This window comes from Pristiophorus japonicus, chromosome 16, assembly GCF_044704955.1.
Source record: "Pristiophorus japonicus isolate sPriJap1 chromosome 16, sPriJap1.hap1, whole genome shotgun sequence".
In the NCBI taxonomy this organism is placed as follows: domain Eukaryota; kingdom Metazoa; phylum Chordata; class Chondrichthyes; family Pristiophoridae; genus Pristiophorus; species Pristiophorus japonicus.
The window spans coordinates 109,146,289-109,167,279 of NC_091992.1; the positions used below are offsets into that span (position 1 = coordinate 109,146,289).

At 39.8% G+C, this 20,991-nt stretch overlaps 1 protein-coding gene across 1 annotated transcript in view; it reads right to left on the reverse strand.

Annotated features, from left to right (window-relative positions):
- abca5 (ATP-binding cassette, sub-family A (ABC1), member 5) overlaps window positions 1-20,991 on the reverse strand; it is an 86,288-nt gene that overhangs the window by 13,623 nt on the left and 51,674 nt on the right. Inside the window, exons 14-30 of the mRNA XM_070857679.1 lie at window positions 20,523-20,661; window positions 19,146-19,236; window positions 16,909-17,048; window positions 16,581-16,700; window positions 16,175-16,385; window positions 14,678-14,847; window positions 13,937-14,064; window positions 12,225-12,365; window positions 11,036-11,149; window positions 9,918-10,088; window positions 8,352-8,465; window positions 7,979-8,116; window positions 7,565-7,651; window positions 6,897-6,988; window positions 6,214-6,334; window positions 5,553-5,682; window positions 4,934-5,025 (exon numbers count right to left, since the gene is read on the reverse strand). Of these exons, the coding sequence (XP_070713780.1) occupies window positions 4,934-5,025; window positions 5,553-5,682; window positions 6,214-6,334; window positions 6,897-6,988; window positions 7,565-7,651; window positions 7,979-8,116; window positions 8,352-8,465; window positions 9,918-10,088; window positions 11,036-11,149; window positions 12,225-12,365; window positions 13,937-14,064; window positions 14,678-14,847; window positions 16,175-16,385; window positions 16,581-16,700; window positions 16,909-17,048; window positions 19,146-19,236; window positions 20,523-20,661 (2,199 nt within the window). The remainder of the gene's footprint in view (window positions 1-4,933; window positions 5,026-5,552; window positions 5,683-6,213; window positions 6,335-6,896; window positions 6,989-7,564; window positions 7,652-7,978; window positions 8,117-8,351; window positions 8,466-9,917; window positions 10,089-11,035; window positions 11,150-12,224; window positions 12,366-13,936; window positions 14,065-14,677; window positions 14,848-16,174; window positions 16,386-16,580; window positions 16,701-16,908; window positions 17,049-19,145; window positions 19,237-20,522; window positions 20,662-20,991) is intronic.

Consider the following 20,991-nt stretch of genomic DNA (forward strand, 5'->3'; position numbering starts at 1 on the left):
AAGAAGGAAAAGCAGGATGAAGCAGAAAGGAAAGCACAAGGGACATGGATGGAGGAAAAAGAAGAAGAGAAAAACAGTAAAGTAATAAAGATCAGACCAGGAGGAGGAGTAAAATTGCTAAACAGACAGAGGCAGACATGAGTTATAAGTCTTAATGCATTAAGTATTCTGAATAAAATTGGTAAGCTCGAGGGACAAATTGCAATGGTCGGATGTAAAAGGATTAACAAAGACTTGTTTTAGGCTAGAGCAGGACTGGGAACTAAACCTTCCTGGTTACAACATCTTCAGGAGGGATGAAGTAGAGAAAAGAAAGGATTACAGTATTTATCAACAATTCCATTACAGCACTGGAATACAAGGATGAAATAGGGATTGTGAAAAAGCTGAATTTATTTGGTTAACCGTAAGGCATACCAAGGGAACTGTTACTCTATTGGGAGTTTATTACAGACTACAGTCAAAAGTAGGTCACTGGCTGTGAAAGATGCTATATAAATGCAAGTCTTTTCTTTTCACTGAACATAGAGATATATAGACAAATTAGTATTTGAGACAAATTAAACATGAGCTGATTATAATAATGGCCGACTGATCATCCAAAGATAGATTGAGGTAAACATGGTGTAAGTGGCAAAGAGGAGGGGTTTTCTACATTGGGTCGTGAATTGTTCTCCAGATCAGTATGTTTTAAGCCCAATAAGGAAAGAGGCAGTGCTGGATCTAGTTCCAAGAAATGAAACTGGGCAAGCAGATAATGGAAAGCGACTATAACATAATTAGGTTCATGATAAAAATTATAAAGGAGAGGGAACAGTCAAAGATGAAGACACAACTGGAAAAAAAAAACAAATTTTATGAAATTGGATTCAGCCCAGATAAATTAGATAGAAAAACTGGCAGAGAAGACTGCCATATATTAGAACATTTCAAACAGAAATCAGGATATAGATTAGACATATTCCCACAAGTACAAGGTTTACAGCAAAAGATTAAATTGAGACTTGAAAAAGAATATAAGATAAATTGGGGGCTACGAATACAAAAGGAAATGAAGCAAAATATCAAAAATGGAGAGGAATCAACAAAGGAGACTAGAAAGTCTCAGGAGGAAGACTGGCAGGTAAACAAGGGTAAATGGTAAAGCATTTTATAAACACCAAAGTAAAAATATGGGCAGGTCCAATTAGAGATAAAAGGTAAATCTCAAGGAAGGATCAAGAATGCAGAAACATGGGCTCAATTTTCCCCAGTGATTTGCGTCGTTGTTTTGGAACAGGCTGCTTTTTTTGGCCAAAGTTAAAAATCCAGTTTCCCCAATCAATTTGCACCAGTGTAACTCAGTTACCATTTTTTTTTGGGAAGTTTTTTTTTCAGCCAAAGGATGCATAACCTGCCACCCGTGCTAATTCTGGCCATTTAGGCAAGTTTGGCCAGCTGAGAGTTATTCCATAGAAAATAGGTGCAGGAGTAGGCCATTCGGCCCTTTGAGCCTGCACCGCCATTCAGAGTTCATGGCTGAACATGCAACTTCAGTACCCCATTCCTGCTTTCTCGCCATACCCCTTGATCCCCCTAGTAATAAGGACTACATCTAACTCCTTTTTGAATATATTTCGTGAATTGGCCTCAACAACTTTCTGTGGTAGAGAATTCCACAGGTTCACCACTCTCTGGGTGAAGAAGTTTCTCCTCATCTCGGTCCTAAATGGCTTACCCCTTATCCTTAGACTGTGACCCCTGGTTCTGGACTTCCCCAACATTGGGAACATTCTTCCTGCATCTAACCTGTCTAAACCCGTCAGAATTTTAAACGTTTCTATGAGATACCCTCTCATTCTTCTGAACTTCAGTGAATACAAGCCCAGTTGATCCAGTCTTTCTTGATAGGTCAGTCCCACCATCCCGGGAATCAGTCTGGTGAACCTTCGCTGCAATCCCTCAATAGCAAGAATGTCCTTCCTCAAATTAGGAGACCAAAACTGTACACAATACTCCAGGTGTGGCCTCACCAAGGCCCTGTACAACTGTAGTAACACCTCCCTGCCCCTGTACTCAACTCCCCTCGCTATGAAGGCCAACATGCCATTTGCTTTCTTAACCGCCTGCTGTACCTGCATGCCAACCTTCAATGACTGATGTACCATGGAACCCAGGTCTCGGTGCACCTCCCCTTTTCCTAATCTGTCACCATTCAGATAATAGTCTGTCTCTCTGTTTTTACCACCAAAGTGGATAACCTCACATTTATCCACATTCTACTTCATCTGCCATGCATTTGCCCACTCACCTAACCTATCCAAGTCACTCTGCAGCCTCATTGCATCCTCCTCGCAGCTCACACTGCCACCCAACTTAGTATCATCTGCAAATTTGGAGATACTACATTTAATCCCCTCGTCTAAATCATTAATGTACAATGTAAACAGCTGGAGCCCCAGCACAGAACCTTGCGGTATCCCACTAGTCACTGCCTGCCATTCTGAAAAGTACCCATTAACTCCTACTCTTGGCTTCCTGTCTGCCAACCAATTCTCAATTCACGTCAGCACACTACTCCCAATCCCATGTGCCTTAACTTTGCACATTAATCTCTTGTGTGGGACCTTGTCGAAAAGCCTTCTGAAAGTCCAAATACACCACATCAACTGGTTCTCCCCTGTCCACTCTACTGGAAACATCCTCAAAAAATTCCAGAAGATTTGTCAAGCATGATTTCCCTTTCACAAATCCATGCTGACTTGGACCTATCATGTCACCTCTTTCCAAATTCTGCTTAGGCCAGCGTATGTGGCCTCTGCAGAAAAACCTTCCAGAGAGTTAAAGAAATCAGCGCAGGTAAGGAAATTGACGCAGGTAATTGCAGCAGATGCCCGGACAGCAGCAGCAGGAAAGGTAAGAGAGAGAGGTGGGGGGTTGGAGAGAGGTGGGGGGTGGAAGGGGGTTTGGGGGGTAAGAGAGGGGGTGGGGGGGAAGCCTTGAGTATAGTTAGGTGTGAGGACTGGAAGGGAGGAGGCCATTCGGCCTGGGATAGGGGCAGTGATCGGACCAGCAAGCCATTTCGGCCTGGGCTAGGAGCGGGACCTTGAGGGCTCTCGGGGCCAGGGTTGGGCGGGGGAGCGGATTGGCAAGCCTTTTGGCCTGGGCTAAGGGACCAGGACCAATAAGGCACTCTGGGGAGGGGGGGGGGGTGGAGGAGCTGGAGCTGGACTGGCACAGGCAAGGGGTTCGGCTACAAAACAAACCGTGGGAGGGGAAAAGAGGAGAGGAGGGAGAGAGAACCGATCAGAAAGCTTGGTGCCCGGGGAGGGGGGGGGGAATGACAGCCAATCAGAAGGCTTGATGCCCGGGGGAGGGACAGCCAGCCAATCAGAAGGCTTGGTGTCCAGGGAGGGGGGGGGGGGAATGACAGCCAATCAGAAGGCTTGATGCCCGGGGGAGGGACAGCCAGCCAATCAGAAGGCTTGGTGTCCAGGGAGGGGGAGGGACAGACAGCCCGGTTGTCAAATCCCAGCTGTTCTGAACATGTGCGTCCATTGGAGCGATGTCAAAAATGTAAAAAAAATTCCGGCGCATGTGCAGAAGGTGCGGCTTCATTTTTCGGCACAGACAGCAGGCTCCACCCCCCGAGGCGACTGGACACACTGCGCGGCTCCAAATTCGATTTATAGATCGGGGAAACTTTGAAAAAATATTTATGGTGCATTTCTGGCCTAGAAAACCCGGCGTAACTCTGGCAATACGCTAGAAAACGGGCTTGGGGAAAATTGAGCCCATTAAGTTGTGTTGAATTTCATAAAAGAGTGTTGGTGGGAATGAAATGATACAAGGGAAGGAGGTGCAACACTTAGGATAAAAATAGATAAATAATTAGTAAAACCAAGTTGGTAGAACTCAAAGTGGAAAAGGCTCTGATAAGATAGCATCGAAGCATACTGAATAGAGAGAAAATAGCAGACACTATTTCAAACAGCCTTGGATATGGAAGTTGTGCCAAAGGACTGGAGGGTTGCCAATGTAACATCTCTGTTCAAAAAGGGGAGAATGGGATAAACTGGGTAGCTATAGCCCAGTACAGGGTAACAGTGTGCAAGATTCTAGAAGGTATACTATGGGGAAATTACTCACTTAGAAAGGGTTAATTAAGGACAGCCTGCACAGACATGCATGAGGATTCCTTGACCATTTCTCCACAAAAAATACTTGGGCATAAGCAATTTAAAATATGTTCTGACAAAAGCTGCCTAAAGGGGTTAGCTTTTGGGGGCAACCCCATGCTGGTTTGCATTCCTATGACAAGTATTAATTTTCTTAATTGGTCGTAAGAAATAGAAGCAGAAGTAGGCCATACGGCCCCTTAAGCCTATTCCACCACTCAACAAGATCACAGTTAATCTTCGACCTCAACTCCATTCTCCCGCCCGATCCCCATATCCCTAGATTCCCCGAGAGCCCAAAAATCTCTCTCAGGCTTGAATATATTCAGAGACTCAGCATCCACAGCCATCTGGGGTAGAGAATTCCAAAGATTCACCACCCTCTGTGAAGAAATCCCTCCTCATCTCAGTCCTAAATGGACGACCCTCTTATCCTGAGACTATGCTCCCTAGTTCTAGACTCACCAGCTAGGGAAAACAGCTTCTCAGCAGCTACCCTGTCAAGCCCTCTCAGAACCTAATGTTTCACTGAGATCATCTCTCATTCTTCTAAAGTCCAGAGAGTATAGAACCATTCCACTCAATCTCTCCTCATAGGACAGCCCTCTTATCCCAGGAATCAATCAGGAATTGTCATTGGTTAGTCCTGCAAAAGTGGGGCCCTTGCTCCAATGTTGATCCATTTTAATATGGAGGATTAAAGACCACAAAAAATAGGAATCTCTGCAGCAATTGCAACATATTTTAATTGCTCCATTATTCAGTCATAAACATACCTGACCAGCTGATGGTTCCAAGTCTCCCGTGATCACAGAAATAGTAGTGCTTTTCCCAGCACCATTTGGACCCAGTAATCCCAGAACTTCACCTGAAAAAAATATTTACAAAACGCAACCTTTTGTGCAATGTCAACTTCTACTGCAGTAATTCTCATCTCATTTTGCATACAACAGCTCGAGTCAGTGGAGTATTAAAGAGGAAATGCAAAAAAAAAACATTGAATAGGTCATCTGCAGCTCCCAGTGTTTAAGACTGTCAGAATATGTTTCGAGTGATCCTTGTGCACTTTCAAACAAGCATAGGTAGCAGAAATAGACTCTGCTCTTCATTCTGGCACAATCAGAAAAAACCATGGCTGCTTTAAGCAAATGGAGCATGTTCGTTCTGAAGTTTTGGTTTGCAGCCCATAACCACTTCTATGTTACAAAAAGATACATAAACGAGTTGTTTGATTGAGTGACGACCATGCGAGATACACAGAATGAAAACTGGAGAAAATTGGCCTGGATGAAGGCTACCCGAGACATGCACAACACCCAGGCCAATTTTTATTCTTTGATTTCTGCCATCTATGCTTGAATGTTTTATCTATCACACCCAATGAAGTATATTTACCTTTTCTTACACAAAAGGAGACATTTTTGGTTGCCACTGTATTTTTATTTTTTTTCTTTGAAAAGCACTTGCACACCTGTGGCTTTCCTGTATAAACTTTACGCATGTTACTGACCACAATCGCTGGTTTCTACAAAAGTAAAAGCAAAGAAAATTAGTTCATATTTCTCTTCAGTCAAATGTACTATTATAATTGCAAATAAGGCATCCCCCACCACAAAAATTCCATCCAAAAAACAAAATGTTCTAAAACACTGTCCGGTTGAATTGGTTTATGGCAGATTTTACGTTCGGCGATATGCAGATAAGTTTGAGCAGAAACACAAGGTTAAAAAAAAAAACACTTCTCAAAAGTGCAATTTGCACTGGAATTGCTGATTGTGCCCAAAGCGGAAACCCTAGGCCTAGTTATCAAGTTTATGATACAAAACTTAATAACTCATGTCCTGTACCAAACAAATCTGATTGTCAATTAGTTTCCACAATTTGTCAACATTAAGCAAATATAGCAAGATATTTTTTGTAAGCGCATCTTGAACCATGACGTTAAAATTATCCAGTTCTCAAAATCCACAAACAAATTTTGCAGTCTGAGCAATTAAAAATATTTGCTATTCCATCACAAAATCCAGTAAACTGATGGATATATACAGCTCATTACCTCCTCACAGCTCTGACAGGTCAATGCCTCCCGAACCCTTGCCCTTTCTGCTTTGACATCATCATCCTCATTCTCAGGTTCTTCTGTATTTAGTTTGAACTTACTCTTTGAGGGAAGAATTCTGTAATAAAAGAAAAAAAGTTCATTTGTATCCAGGAATGATGATGCTTCTGTATTAATTTTACCTGTCAAAAAAGTGAGTAGATTCCAAGTTGGACTGTGTTGATCACATGTAGATTTTCACGAGACTGATGGCTCTGGTTTTTCCAGAAACCAAAACAATTATTTCAATACTGGCAGAAATCTATTAGAAACTTACTAGTCCCTGCTTCTAGACTGTCCATCCTATATCTTCAGACCCTCGCCCTTTTATTCTCTTATTACTGACGTAAAGTAGGAATAACCTTTTAACCAAACTGCATTCCAACCTCTCCAGTTCTGCTAAATTCTAGGTCCCCACTCCAAAATGCTGCCAAACTACAGGGGATTCCCATTCAACTGCTGCCAAATTCCTCAATCATTCTTCCAGTACTACCAAAGCTCAGGATCACCCATCCTCCAATACTGTTAAACATCAGGCAGTTACCTCTAACCTAGTATATCACTCATAAACAAGAAACCATGCAGCCATAATTTTTTTTTTTTTAAATGATCACTATAAGAAGTCTACTGAACTGACAAACCTGCAGCATGTATCTGCTCGAATTGCTTTTCCTCCGTGAAACTGTTCCAGTTGGCGCAGTATAAATAGCAGAACTATGCATTGAATATAGGGCTAAAACACAAAACAAAATTGTTTTTCTTAAGCATATCTTACATAATGAGTGGAACCACCATTTCTTTTCTTTTTGAATTATTTTATTGATTTTATAAAAAGCTGTAAAAACACAGCACACAGAAAAATAGCTAGATATACAAGTAGATATACATTAATGCATGCTTATGTAAAGGTGACTTGGATCAATCAGGTTAGTTCAAGGTTAAAAACCATTGTCCAGATCTGCCTTTATCTCATCACTCAACCAAACTTTTTATGAAGGACTTCAATCTCCACAGTCCCCTGCATTTATGAAGGGGAGTGTATAAATGTAGGAGATACATTTGCTCCAATCACATTGTACCTCTCCCTTTCTCTCCTGCTTTTCACAGGTAACCCAGCCAAAAACAGATGAAATAAATAACTTCTATATATATATATATAGCTGTCACACTTAAGTGTCAACATTTCTCAAAATTAGAACTCCCATTTTTCTTTCTTATACTCTTACTATATTTACAGCTTATTTAATTTTTAAAGAGGCACATTTGTATTTGGCCAATTTCAGTTCAATAGTTAAAAAGTAAAACTTACTGAGATGATAGTTATCAGGATGTTCTTTTTCCAGTCCAGATATGTTCCCACTGTTAGGCTGGGCTCATCCTTGTGATCCAGAAAAACCTGGGTATTCAATTTACAAACACTGAATTTTGAGGCTGCCATGTTTTTTTTTTAAATTGAAGAACTGAAATCAAAATAATTTACCCATTTATCAGTACCTTAAAATACAAACTTTCAAACAAGTGACCATTAAATACAGCTCTCAGATACCGCACAATATAGACAGACAGAAGGGCAGAAAGTGATGATTTTGGCGAATCACAATTTTTTGCCCTACGGTTGGTTGCACAATACCTTTGTGGCGAGATTACAGACACATGCGATATGAAGTAAATAATCATATTATACATTGAGAGAGGCCAATAGTTTTTTTTTTAAGTTTCTTACCTTGGCTGTGTAATACAAGCATCCTGTAATCACATATGGTGGAATAAAGAGTGACAGAGCACAGTGCAGCATGGAGGCAGCGGTTTCCTTTTGTATTATCCGGACTAAGAATATTAGACTGATCGAAGCTATATTGATCTGGAAGAAAACACAAATGTAAAGTCATAGAGCTACTTTGTGAAAATATGACTGAAATACAAAATCGTTAATAGTTAAAATTCTTTCAATGTCCAATTTGCCAAAGGTCAACACAGAACTCATTTTTAAATCTGTCAAAATAGGATTTACAAGTCTTGCTTTATTAAAACAAACTGGCAAAATAAACATCATTGCTGATTACTGGTCTTGTTTTAATTCTTATGCTTTAACTTACCATAACTGAACAGATCAGAAAAAAGTCTCGAGAAGACTGCATTCGATCAAACCTGAAGGAATAAGCATAGGAGAAGAGTGTCATCGCTGGGGCCCAGCCAATCAGACACAGCATCTGTAAAACAAGAGAGAAATTAGAGAAGCAGAGATAGCCTCTTAGTGTGCCCTAGCATCATTAACCTATGTATCAGTCCTTCCATCTCTCCAAGCCCAATTCTTTCAGACTGTATTCAATCTGCTCCAGAGTGAGCTATACACAATATATTTAATATCCTTAAAAAGCCTAACCAGGAGATAAAACTTTCAAAATCGAATTATGGAATTTCTTTGCGACACCCTCACAAAATTCCAGGATACTATCAACATTACAATTTTAAAAAATTGTAATCAGAATATAGGGAACACAATTCCCCGAGAAACTGGTGATGGGCCTTCGAGTACTATATTGATTATGTGTACCATTGAGTGACTTGGGCTAATCCACTTTCGAGGACATTAAGATTCAACCATATAAGGGCCAATTTAAAATCCACTCCTGCTCTGGAATGTTGCGGATGGGTGTTAAGATGGCTAGGGGCAGGGGGATTCCTACCCCCAACATTCTGACATTTCTCAACTCGGACACAGGAAGGCTGCCCACCCCAGAGGAACAGGGGTCTAAGTTAAATGGAAAAGCCGTGACCCAATGAGGTTATTGGGACCCATGCCATTTTAACCATGCTGGAGACCCAGGTAAATGATTAAGAACAGTTTTTTTTTAAAATAAACAAAGAAAGGTTCCTCGTGGGCCAGCATGAGCAGGAGTACTCCTCCTGGATCCACCAGGATAGTGAGCCTCCTCTGCCACGGGCTCCCTTGCCCCCCTCCCCCGATTGCAGACTTGCCTCCCCTCTCCTCAAATCCTTATTTACCTTGCTGGGGACCATTTCCATGGGTCTCTGATGGCAGCCCGATGCCCCCCATCAATTTTGATTCCTGCCAGTTGGCTTTGGGAGGGGAGAAGTCAATGTCGTAGCATGTAAATGAGGCCTTGGAGTTAAAATCCCCCGACCATAACACTCTGGAGGGCTGGACAGTTTGCCGCCGCTTCGGCCTCTGCAATATCTCTCTCTCTCTCTCTTCTCCTCCCTCCTCCCTACCCCCCACTCCCGCCAGTTGCGGAGGTCGAACAACTGTGCTGAACGATTTGATTCACTATCAACGCAAATCATTATAGGATCCATAGTTGTACAAATGGTGTTCTGTCTCATCGACTTTCCCCGCTGCAAATTTTCAACTCATCTTTCTGTTACGCATCATTTTACGTACTCATTATTTACTGGAGTCTAGGCTAGTCAGTGTAAGTTGCTTAATTTAAGTTAATTCGCTGTCATAAATGATCACACTGAACCTATACAGCATTTAAATGCCTTTCACTGAAGTGCATTTTAGAACTCATTTTAAGTGTATACCCCATAAACAGTATACAAAGAAAACAGTGTGTTACATTTGATAAGACTATTACATCAGCACAATTTAGTGGATATTTGATAAAATTATTAGTGAGCATATTGATGATTTTACTTACCATTGAAATTATAGCACCTATATGAAGCAAAGATGTGGAATTAAATGCAATCACACAGCCAAGCATGATTACAACTATGATGAAATAAACTGGGATATCCACCAATGCGTAACCACACCAGTATGCAGAAGGAAAGAGACCAGAAAGTCGGAGCTGAGAGCGAGATTTAATCTGCAAATAGAGAAAAGTTACAGAGCTTTACAATTTTACCTGTCTGCATAAATTAAATTCAAGGTGGCAGTCATCAACCTGGTGCTGAAAACAGGTCGCTAACAATATTAAGCTGGGAACAATGACTTGAGTATTGTCATTTTTTTTTATATAAAAGGTTGCTGTCCCTTCTTTTCCCCTTAGCGATTCCGATTGTACTCATCCCCCACATATACCTTCCCTTCGCCAACATTTCTTTCAATTGTGTCTCTTGTTTCCTTTCATTAACAATTCTTAAATTATTTATTTTAATCAGACCTGCTGAGTATATACCTCTACTGAAGTCTTGGAACTTTTCTGTGAATGATAAGACCAAGATGCTGTTCAATGTCATCAAGAACTGCATTAATAGGTGCAGCAAAATTCTAACATCAACCCTTTTTATTTACATAGATTGAGCTTGCTTGTCAGGTGGTCAAGCACAATCCAACAGAGAACAATGCAGCCAGATTTCTGTCAGAATACAGACATTTTCAACATCAAATCATACTCTTTTGAACCTTATTAATGAAACTGCTTCAGCCAGGCTGCAATCACTACACTGGGAGCAAAGTATACGCATCAAAGTCTTGTTATTGAATCGACAATAAAAGTGCACTTGTTGCAGCATCTGGCTTCTCATATCAGTGCTCATGATCAAAGAAAAGTTTGCCCCCTTCCTCTCACACTTGAATAACTCAATGTTGTAGTGTACAAATACTTGAGCATGGTCAGATAGAAAGCTATCTTTGGATAAGTAATCATTGAGAAATTCAAATTCGCACAAGCTTACCAGCAGCTTCAAAGATCCCACAATTTTCCTGTTCTCCAACAGCATTTAACAGTATTTTATCAGAGACTGTAACTAAAACCGATCCCTCATTAGGCCAAACTAATATATTTTGTCACTAATGAAATCAGATCTTTACCTCACGATCTCGTGAATTATCCATGGTATAGCATCCTGGCAATGCAGCTGCTAGCAATCCCAATACTGCCAAAGCCATATAAACCTTCTCCTTAAAGTCAGCATCAGTGATCGTCTAAAGCATAGGTGTGAAAAATATTTGCATTTAGTTCAAATTGTATTCGTACTACACAATTGTTAATCTGAAATAAAAACAAAATCTTCAATCTGTATTATAAAAAATGTTTTATATCTGTAAGAATGCAGAAATAAGTGATTGTAGTATCTCTTTAACCAATCACAACTCAAAAATCACTGTCCTTTCAACCCAGAATCAGAAATCAACTCATTTCTTAGGAGAGACCAGATCATTTCTATGAATATTAGCTGAATTGAAAGACCACGTTGAGCCCCAGGTCTCTATGGGAGGCAAGAAAAGGAAACAAAAGGAGGAAAGGGAAACAGAAACATACAGGGAGAAAAATTCCTATGCGTGAGAGAGAATATAAAAATTAGGAGCAGACACAGGCCACGCGGCCCCTCGAGCCTGCTCCGCCATTCAATATCATAGCTGATCTGATCTTGACCTCAACTCAACTTTCCTGCTTGTTCCTCATAACCCTTGAAAAAGCGAGAAAAAAGAGAAACTTAGAGGGGAAAAAAGAAAGAGAAACAGAGTGAGTTTAAGAAAAAGGAGAGGAGAGAAGAGGCCAGAAAGAATCAGACACGTTTTTGGTCGACAAGTCACATGACAGAAAATCACCACATAACATTTTGAGTGTTGATTAATGTTAAGTTTTTAAAAAGCAAAATCACTAATTATTGTGCTAGATCAGGTCTTAGGTAGCGTTCACTATAATGGTGAGTTTGCATTTTTTGCATATTTTTAAACTGACTGTTTCATAGGCTGTTTGCAGCCCACACAATGTAAGAAAACTATATCAAATTTAAAGAGTGGTTTCTAAATTATGAAAACAATTCAGTTTCTTTTGCAACTACAATTCAATGGTGTGCAAAGCATAGGTACACTTAAAAAAAATTTGTAACTTATGTTTTAAATAGACAACAGGCAGCCGACAGCAGCGAACTGAAACCGCATGATTAGCAACCAGTCATAATTAGTCAGAAAGACAACATGTAAAACAAACCAAAGTAAAATCAAATACTTCTCCAATCAGCCTCACACTAGATCTATTCAGCATTTAACTTACTAAGTGGAATGGTTTGCTCCAGGCTTGAATCCCTCCAGATCCATTTACGCTAATGAGGAGGGCGTTACTGATTAAGTTGATCAGTACTGGCAGCGAGTGAATCATTGTGCTATTGAACACTGCTGTGAACATATACTGTTTCTGAACAAGGGCACAGGAGACAGAAAGAGATGGTAATGAAAACGTTATTCTGTAAAAGTTTCTCTGTCACATTCTTCATGCAATTTTAACTTTACATTAGTAGGATAAATTCTTCAAGAAAAATATTTACAATGCAAACATTACCCCATCTCCCCCATTGAAAAAAAAACAGGTTGCATACAAGCTTGTTTGGAAGATGGAAGTAACTTGTCAATGCATTACACCCATTTGAAAATAGAATTAGGTCCTCGGTTCAAAACCAGACAAGAGCATAACTTTTTAAAAAAAAAATATAGGTTGCCCACATCCATGAAACCAGACTGCTCACACATTTTTAAATACAACAAGTGAAAACTGTACATCTCAATTTTTACCAGACAGCCACCCCAATATTGGACTGTCCAGTTCAAAAACAGACTGGTGCTCCCTCTATTTCCCTTCCCTTCCTCTTGCTGGAGAAGCACTTTACCAAATAGCTTAGCTAAAATCACAATCAGAATCAGCTATGAGCGGATAAGAGGGTGAACCCAGGTCCCACCCAAATTGCTGCACTGTGGCACACCAATAGATCATCTAGTAAATCATCTCAACAGAGTTAGACAAAAAAAATACGCAACGCCTCTGAATCGATCAATCATACAACCAGAAAATATCAGAAGCAGATGCACTCTCCAAAGGAATCATGTTGGTCTATGTAACATCATGTTTAGCAGCTGAATTGGAGGTGAAACATGCCATCATGGAGAAGCAGTTCTGGTCATAAAATAAAATAAATACATGGGACTCATCTAGGGACAAATACTAACCTACACTGAAAATTCACTTTTAATATGATAGGAAAATGGAAACAAGTAAAAAGGATATATATAATTCAGGTAACTGGAGATTGGCATCATGTTGCCAATATGTTTAGTCCATACAAGAACAAAACAGCTATTGAATTTGCTCTTCGATATTCACACTCAGTAAGTCTCATTTGTAATACTTATCATCTTACTAGTTAGATGTAACATTTTGCAGACAAAGTTGTAAATATAAAATTTACTTTTAAAAGCAAAATTTGTGCTAGGACGAAATGCTGGTTTTGATCTTTTTTTAAATCTTGTACACAATGTCCACAGGCCAAATAAAAGTACAACTGATAATTAAGAGACAAGCAATTGAGTGCTTTATTTCCAGAATGCCCTAAACTCAAATCCTTGGGGAGCTCATCCCTAACATTCACTTGCCTCAATCAGGCACACTTCATAAATAATATCACTAGGTGGCGTGTCATGGAATTGAGTGATCTTTCCAGATTGGAAGGAGAGTAGGGAGATTCTTTTTTTATTTTAAAATGACCGATATCAGCTGTGTTTCACTTCAAAACAAATGCCGTGCATAATTAACTGTGGCCCTTTCTGGTTGAACAATACGTAGTGATAAAAAAAAACCTGCAGAAAATGGGGAGGCACAAGTATCAAAATGAACAAGCATAAAATATCTTCCAGCAACATTTATTTTAAATACAAGTAAATGATGATACAAATACATCCAGAATCATTCACAAAGGTTATGTTCAAGTCTAGTACCTCTTCTGACAGCGATACATTTAGTGCTGCATTGTGTGGAGCGACATCCGTGAACTCGCTTTCATTGAACAATTCCACTTTCACTTTCTGAGCTTCCAAAGCATGGATAAGTTTATCAATACTACCACCTGATATGAAATAAAAACAAAGCACATGAACAATAGTTTCTTCTCAATCATGCTCAAATACACGGACACATATTTAGAGGTGACACGTCAATATGAAATCTTAAATAAGTTTCACATGATTGTTTCTTTGGTGTTGCATATTGATCAAATGTATACCTGTTACTTCAGAGTTCACTTTTTAAAGTTAAAATCTAGCATTTTTGCCAGAATTTTCTCTATTATATCTGGAGCTTGTTGGGATTTCCATCTGGGAACTTCTATTGTTTCTTTTGACTCTTGCTTTTTAAAGACATAGCTATTAATGTATATAAATTCAAAGCACGAGATGCCAGAACGGTCTCTACGATAGAAGAAAAGTGGAACTAAACAGCATAGGAACAAGTTAAGCAAAGAAATCTGGATATAATGGTCTTGAAATAAATTGTAGTTCTGCTGCATTACTAGGCCAGTTAATAATACATGGAACTAACAAATGAAGAAAAAGTCTACTTACAATGACGTGAAAGGGCAAGCTATGAATAGTTCAGACATTTTTTGTTTGAGGATCAGTTCAATTAATTATTTGGTTACTGGAGGCTTTCCGCAATGGATTTTATTTCCACTTATGTCTCACCTGTAGAGTTTTTCAGAAGGAGACTTGTGGTATATTTGTGTTGCTTTTGGTCTTGGTGGAGTAGAATTAATTCAGGGGATAGTTTCACTGCAGTATCCTTTCTACTAAGTGTACCATTTAATAAAGCCATCATGACCACGATGGATATCAAAATGCCGATAATGTAAATGCTGCAAAAGTTTTGAAAAATGTTATTCCAGTGCTTCCATAACAAGTAAATAAGGTCAAATCTAAAACAGTTTCATTGAAACGTTTCAGAAATTATTCTAAAAGGCAAATTTCCATTCAACAATAAGCTTGAGAAATAAAGTCACATATTTTTCTAAAACCTAGAAAGTTTAGGACAGTGAAGAATACAATACAGTTTTAACTCTACGCAAACCGCAATAGCCAGACTGGAGACAGGACATTCAAAGCTAAAAACTAGAGATTAGAATGAGGCGCTGGGGAAGTTTTATTTGCAAGACCACAGTTGCTGATATTAGTACAGTATCAGTGAATGTGAACAAATCAATATAGGTAAAAAGAAAACAGGGTCAGTCAATGTGTGGAAACAACTCTCCCTCCCTCTCTCCCCAAAGGATAGAACAGATACAAGAAAAAGTGATCGCAAGAGATCAGATAAAATTGGATTGATGAATTTGAACAGACCCCAATTAATCATACAGAACAAAGACAGCATGGGGATGCAGACTCCAGGTCGTTAATTATGTGCATATCTAGCTATGTTGGAAGCAAGTCAAATTTACATTCAACTGAAGTGTTTGTGCACAGACCTCATCAGAATGTGTAGAAACAGATGAAGTGAAGGCCACACCTAAAAAACTGAACTATAGACATAGCAGGAGGTAGGAATAGTACAACAATCTTCAAATCTTCTAGCATAGCCTGTTATTTAGATCTATGTACAGACCTACTGACACTAATTTTATTTTCCAATTTCTTTAGTGTTAAGCTACTATGCCTCTACCCCTAATAAATTAGAATGCTGCCTATATCTTGACGGAATGTTTCAAGTCAATCACAGAGCGAAAAGGCTACTGGACAATTTAGCTCAGTGTCTAGTTATTCATTCAGTTCCGTTTAGTTGAAAACCTCAACTTTGGATATGGGCCATATACCTCAATTCTTTGTTCCCGTTTCAACATGTAGAACTTTCCACATTCGATCCAATTGCCCATCACGATTTAAAAGCTCAGATTATGTTTTCCTGAGTTTTCTCCCACCTTTACTAAAATATTTAGTTCCCTTAAATTGATATGCATTGAAGAGAAGTTAAGAACTAATATTACACTAGTTGTTGTTCTTCAATCCTATTCCAATGCTAACATTCAGCAACATACATGGACCCAACAGCCCATATAAATTGATGCAAATGTAAATACTCCCATGTGGTTGAAGTGTAGGTTGGATGCAAAAAAGAGACACAAGATGACGATGATGAGAACAACAATGACCAACAGCTTTTTGTTGCCTTGATTATCCCATTATACTTGCATATAAAGAAGTGTACTGCGTTCTCGACTGAAATTCATAAAGCGCAACCACACTATGGTGCGGAACTGCTGTTGCCACAGAGCACTGCCAGTCAGCACTGCGGAGTTAGTGTCTGGAAAAGTCAGGAGTTGGTGATCAATGCAGTCAATGCAAACATCTTCTTCATTTGCGATCACATCTGGTGCTGGGTCCCTGGTAAAAACACTGTAATCTGAAAGAACACAGAAAAATTCAAATAATAAGGTAACAAATAGTCTCTTGCATTTACTAGTTGCTTAATGTCAGCTGAAGTAGAATGAATGGAAGAAATGTCTACGTGTTGGCACAGAGCGTTGAAAAGAAGATCTTTGCAAATGAAACTATGGTCAGACAGCGCTCCTTTAATCTATTGCAAGGTATTACTTGCCTGCTTGATCTATTTCTGATTCTGCCTCCAATTTCAGGAAAACCTCTTCCAAAGATGTCATGGAAACCCCATAGCTGTCAATCTTGAGATTGGTACGGCTGTCCAAATCTTCAAAGAGACCTTCAAAAGGGAGAATGTTAACAATGAGCGGTTTTGCCATAAACAACAGTACAAAATCATAGGCAGGAAGGTTCAGAGTGAGAAGAGGTATCAACCCACTGTTGGAAGAATTCCATTTTTCTCAGCAACAGCAGCACCTACATGCTCTTTGTGCTACTATAACTAATAAAACTACTTGCTAAGATACCAGATTTAAGAAATTGAATACCTGCAAATTTGTTAACATCCTGAAGAGGTAAAGTATATGCCAGCTCCAGATCATGCAGCTGCAAAAACTCAGCATTTGGTATGTGGGACTTGACCAATGATGTCACTTTGTCAGAATAGCAGGACTCATTCACAGACATTCTGTTCAAAATCAAAAATAAATGATGATATAACCCTGTACAGCATGCAGATGGAGATACATTGACTAAATGGCCTAGAATGTCCTAAAACCGCATGATTGACGATGTACGCCATAAATGACATTATTTCGTTCCTCAATCTTCATGTTGTAAACTCATGCCAAAATTTCCTATAAAAATAATTTGAACATGCTGCAGTGAGCAAAATGCCGAATCAAGGACCCCCAAAACGTTCACATGCCACTTGTTGGAATAAAAGTTTTTCGTTATAATCTACCAAAATTCTCTGGACTCTGGGGAGGTACCAGCGGATTGGAAAGCAGCTAATGTAACGCCTCTGTTTAAAAAAGGGGGCAGACAAAAGGCAGGTAACTATAGGCCGGTTAGTTTAACATCTGTAGTGGGGAAAATGCTTGAAACTATTAAGGAAGAAATAGCGGGACATCTAGATAGGAATAATGCAATCAAGCAGACGCAGCATGGATTCATGAAGGGGAAATCATGTTTAACTACTTTACTGGAATTCTTTGAGGATATAACGAGCATGGTGGATAGAGGTGTACCGATGGATGTGGTGTATTTTAGATTTTCAAAAGGCATTCGATAAGGTGCCACACAAAAGGTTACTGCAGAAGATAAAGGTACGCGGAGTCAGAGGAAATGTATTAGCATGGATAGAGAATTGGCTGGCTAACAGAAAGCAGAGAGTCGGGATAAATGGGTCCTTTTTGGGTTGGAAATCGGTGGTTAGTGGTGTGTCACAGGGATCGGTGCTGGGACCACAACTGTTTACAATATACATAGATGACCTGGAAGAGGGGACAGAGTGTAGTGTAACAAAATTTTCAGATGACACAAAGATTAGTGGGAAAGCAGGTTGTGTAGAGGACAGAGAGAGGCTGCAAAGAGATTTAGATAGGTTAAGCGAATGGGCTAAGGTTTGGCAGATGGAATACAATGTCGGAAAATGTGAGGTCATCCACCTTGGGTAAAAAAAAAACAGTAAAAGGGAATATTATTTGAATGGGGAGAAATTACAACACGCTGCGGTGCAGAGGGACCTGGGGGTCTTTGTGCATGAATCCCAAAAAGTTAGTTTGCAGGTGCAGCAGGTAATCAGGAAGGCGAATGGAATGTTGGCCTTCATTGCGAGAGAGATGGAGTACAAAAGCAGGGAGGTCCTTCTGCAATTGTATAGGGTATTGGTAAGGCCGCACCTGGAGTACTGCGTGCAGTTTTGGTCACCTTACTTAAGGAAGGATATACTAGCTTCGGAGGGGGTACAGAGACGATTCACTAGGCTGATTCAGGAGATGAGGGGATTACCTTATGATGATAGATTGAGTAGACTGGGTCTTTACTCGTTGGAGTTCAGAAGGATGAGGGGTGATCTTATAGAAACATTTAAAATAATGAAGGGGATAGACAAGATTGAGGCAGAGAGGTTGTTTCCATTGGTCGGGGAGACTAGAACTAGGGGGCACAGCCTCAAAATACGGAGGAGCCAATTTAAAACCGAGTTGAGAAGGAATTTCTTCTCCCAGAGGGTTGTGAATCTGTGGAATTCTCTGCCCAAGGAAGCAGTTGAGGCTAGCTCATTGAATGTATTCAAGTCACAGATAGATAGATTTTTAACCAATAAGGGAATTAAGGGTTACAGGGAGCGGGCGGGTAAGTGGAGCCGAGTCCACGGGCAGATCAGCCATGATCTTCTTGAATGGCGGAGCAGGCTCGAGGGGCTAGATGGCCTACTCCTGTTCTTAATTCTTATGTTCTTATGTTCTGATGTTATTTGTTGGATGAAAGCTTAATAACGCTGTTTAATTGGGCACAATTTTCATTGATGAACTTTATAAATCATTCGTTAGGTCTCAGCTGAAGTATTGTGGACAATTCAAGGCAGGGCACCACACTTCAGGAAAGATATAAAGGTCTTAGAAAGGGTACAGAGGTGGTTTACCAGGATGTTACCAGGGATGAGGGACTTCAGTTATGAGAGGAGAGGTTGGAAAAATTAGGACTGTTCTGCTTCGAATTTCGCAGCCACATAGTTTTAACTCTCTAAGATCTCACCCAAAATGCATATGTAATACTTTACCGGAGGTTGTAACCAACACCAAATTTTGCTTTCAGGAACAGTGAGGAGCCAACGCATTTGAGCTGCCCTTGTGAGATGACAGCTTTACGATCTACTCCAAGACAAACAAATACACACAATAAATCAATTCCATCAATTAGACAGTACAAGTAAGTCTCATGTCAATCGTAATGCCCAAAAATCAGGACTTGTTTGCTGTTTTTCAAATCTTTGCATTTATATGATGGAACATGAAATCAAATTGAGTCATCCTAGAGTTAGCAGTAAATGAGTATTTAAACAAAAACCAGCAGTGAGCTATATTGCTGAGTTTTATCAATGCACACATTATTTTGGCACGAGATAAAGCAAAATGCTACAGTTTATGATTGCATTGCATTACTAAGCCGTTTCTCAATAATTTGTATATTTATTTAAAGTAAAAAAGAATTTGAAACTGAATGGCTCTGAAATTGCGGCCTCTCCGATTACGATGTGCACATGGCCCAAAGAGGCCCAGCAAGTTCCGGGTTGGGGCGCTTGAAGCGAATGCGTCTACACCCGGCACTTGCGATCCGTCAAAATGTCTTTTGACAGATCGCACCATCCCCTGGTGAAGGGCCTTCGCGGGCGGAGATTTGGGCTGTTTGCCCAACTCTAGCGCAGCGAATGTCCTTCAAACCCTTACACGCCTAGTAAAAACGCACGGCCTGCTTTTACCAGCATGAGTTTTGATAGAAAAAAATAAATGTTATTTCTTATTTTTATATTAAAAACCCTGTCTTATGAAGCCAAGTTTTTTTTTTAAAAACACTATTAAAAACATTTTTTTAAATTAAAAGTGAAGTGTTTTTTTTAAATTTATGGTGTGTGTTTTATTTGATTTTAGGGGTATTCTCAATCTCATTACAACAGTGACTCTCCAAGAGTACTTCATTGGCTGTAAAGTGCTTTGAGAAATCCGGTGGTCATGAAAGACACTGTATAGATGCAAGTCTTTTGTATTTTGCTCGAAGCTCCCATTATGATGAATGAGAATACTACATTGTGATTGGTGGTCCAGGCCCACTTGATCCCAGGACGCGCATGTATTCCTGGAATACTTGGACCTCTGCGCTGGGCTGCGCATCTCGGCCTGGGAGCACAAGTGTTCGTTCCTCCGGGACCACAGAGTACTTTCATTTAAAAAAATTTTGGTCAGAGGCATCCGCCCGTGGGAAGTCTCCGACCCCAATTTTTGGCTCATTTGGTCTCTTTCATCAGCGCCACAAACAGATGTGGAGAGAAAATTCAATTTTGAATAACCAGGGTTTTCTTTTTGCAAAACAGGCAAACTCAAGCATATTATCATTTAACGAATGAGCTAGTCTTCAACCAAATCCCATGATCAGCACTAACCTGCCAGAATATCAGCTTCATCTATAAAGTGAGTGGTCAGTAGTATCACCCTTCCTGCTTTCCTCTTTTTCAACAAAGTCCACACTTGCTGCCGAGAACAAGGGTCCATCCCAGCAGTTGGTTCGTCGAGGAGCAAAACCTTTGAGAGAGTGAGCGTGCGAGAGATATTACAGATTACATTCAACTAAATTAAAATCATTAAGGGCTTTCCAGCAGAGATAAAGTTGCATGGCATGTTTCCAAACCTTTTGTTGTTCTTGGGTTTAAATTCCAGATGTAAGCAATGCTTGAATCCTCTAGACATAGGCGAGGTACATCAATAGTTTAAACTAATCTGTGAGTAACTGGCAGCAACAAGTCTCACTTTGTAATGTCCGACACTTTCTTTTAAAATAAAAGAACTCAACCAGTAAAAAAGTTGTTAAATATAAAAGACCATTGATGTTAATATTTCAGTGGCAAACAAAAT